Raw genomic sequence first — 2058 nt, forward strand, 5'->3', positions numbered from 1 at the left:
TGCAGAGCAGCTGGCAGGTTCAAAACGCTAACCTTGTAGCTGGAAGCCAAGCACTTTAACCAGTGCACCACCAGGAAATACAAAGCAAGAAGCATCATAGGAACTGCCAGGGTTACTGAAATTCTGTAACCTTGAGTGAGCACACCTGTCACCTACCCTAACGTTAGGGATGACTTCCATGTGGCATCCTTTAATTCTTGCCAGTATGGAGGACATTCAAAAGAACACTGGCATTTGTCGAGTGGAGCTATGTGTGGACACATTGTTTGTCATTGTCCGAAATACTTCATTTTAGTCTTTAATTCACCTGTGTTTCCAACACGACTATGTGATGTATTTCCCTGAAAGTTCAATAATGCTAAAAAAAGAAAAGAGACAGAGAGAACACTGATTTCACACTGACAAGTTTCTTATCTTGGGTGTGCATTGTAGAAGCAGGAAGTCTCACTGTACACATATTGGGTATCCAATAAATATTTGTTAAAGTCACAGCACTGATGAATTTTAAAGGATCCTGGGGAGATTTCTTGCTTGTAGACTGTGACATCTTTGCTTGTATTGTCTTTTCTTCTATGAATGGCGTATGGCATGGTGGGGTCCTCCAGAGAGTTGGCTGTGACAATATTCTTGGGTCAGATGCCATTGAAGACTCCTGCGGTGTGTGCAAAGGAAATAACTCAGACTGCATGATCCACAAGGGTCTCTATGCTAAGCATCACCACACAAACCGTGAGTGCTACTGGACCTTCAGCAAGTTGTAACCTAGAACTGCTTTACAGAACAGGCTTAAGGTGACCGCGAGAGGGTCGGGGGTCTAAAAGTCTTATGGGTTCACTTCCTCCTTTAGGCTAGGCTTTGTTCTCAAACTTATTTTGATTGGGGATGATTGCTAGGGTATTTGGGTTTAAGCAGTTCTTTGTTGTCATTGTTGCTGTTAGGTGCCTTTGAGTCAGACCCCGTGCACCGCAAAATGAAACACTGCCCTGTCCTTCACCATCCTCACAATTACTAGGCTTACGCCCATTGTTGCAGCCACTGCGTCAATCCGTCTCCTTGAGGGCATTGCTCTTTTTCTCTGACTTTCTACTTTAAGCCCTGGTACCATAGTGGTTATGAATTGGCCTGATAACCATGAGGTCAACTGTTCAAAGGCACAAGTGGCTCCAATGGAGAAAGATGAGGCTTTCTGCTTCCATAAATAGTTAGTCTTGGAAACACAAAGGAGGAGTTCTATCCTGCCCTATGGGGTTGCCATGAGTCAGAATTGGCCTGACAGCAGTGAGTTTGAGTTCAGTCTGCTTTATCAGCATGATGTCCTCCTCCAGGGACTGGTCTCTCCTAGCAACGTGCCCAAAGTACGTGAGTTGAAGTCTCACCATTCTTGTCTCTAGGGAACATTTTGACTGTACTTTTTCCAAGACAGATTAGTTTGTTCTTCTGGCAATCCATAGTACATTCATTATTCTTTACCAACATCACAACCCATTGTCCACTTTTCATATACATATGAGGCAATTACAAATACATGAAGCCCTTCGTTCTCAAAGTGACATCATTTCTCTTCAATGTTACAAAGAGGTCTGCATCCAATTTGTCTGATGCAAACTGCCAAAGTAGTCCTTAGGAATAGTTGAAATTACAATAGCTCTGCTCGACTTTAAAAAAAGAAAGAAAGAAAAGAAAAAGCCACTTAATACAACTAAGTTTCATAACAAATACTCTTTTGGTAAAAGTGTGGACCCTTGGTTTTTAGATTTGGGGAATCATAGTGCTCAGAACTTTCGCCTCGATGTTTGTTGTTTGATGAAACACCATGCTCTCCTCCACTCTAGAGTATTATCAGATGGTCACCATTCCTGCTGGAGCCCAGACGATCCACATCTATGAAGTGAATGCTTCTACCTCCTACATTTCTGTACGCAATGCCCACCAAAGATACTACCTGAATGGACACTGGACTGTGGACTGGCCAGGCCGATACAAGTTTGCTGGCACTGTTTTCCACTACAGAAGGCCCCATAACCAGCCGGAGAGTCTGACCTCAGTTGGGCCTACCAA

At 43.4% G+C, this 2058-nt stretch overlaps 1 protein-coding gene across 1 annotated transcript in view; it reads left to right on the plus strand.

Annotated features, from left to right (window-relative positions):
• Nucleotides 1-2058, plus strand: part of ADAMTS16 (ADAM metallopeptidase with thrombospondin type 1 motif 16) — a 212872-nt gene that overhangs the window by 118275 nt on the left and 92539 nt on the right. Inside the window, exons 15-16 of the mRNA XM_004698400.2 lie at nt 606-729; nt 1833-2051. Coding sequence (XP_004698457.2) covers nt 606-729; nt 1833-2051 — 343 coding nt within the window. The remainder of the gene's footprint in view (nt 1-605; nt 730-1832; nt 2052-2058) is intronic.

The sequence above is a fragment of the Echinops telfairi genome, unplaced genomic scaffold (assembly GCF_000313985.2).
Source record: "Echinops telfairi isolate 266 unplaced genomic scaffold, ASM31398v2 ScPeMD7_7469;HRSCAF=8507_1, whole genome shotgun sequence".
Lineage (NCBI taxonomy): Eukaryota > Metazoa > Chordata > Mammalia > Afrosoricida > Tenrecidae > Echinops > Echinops telfairi.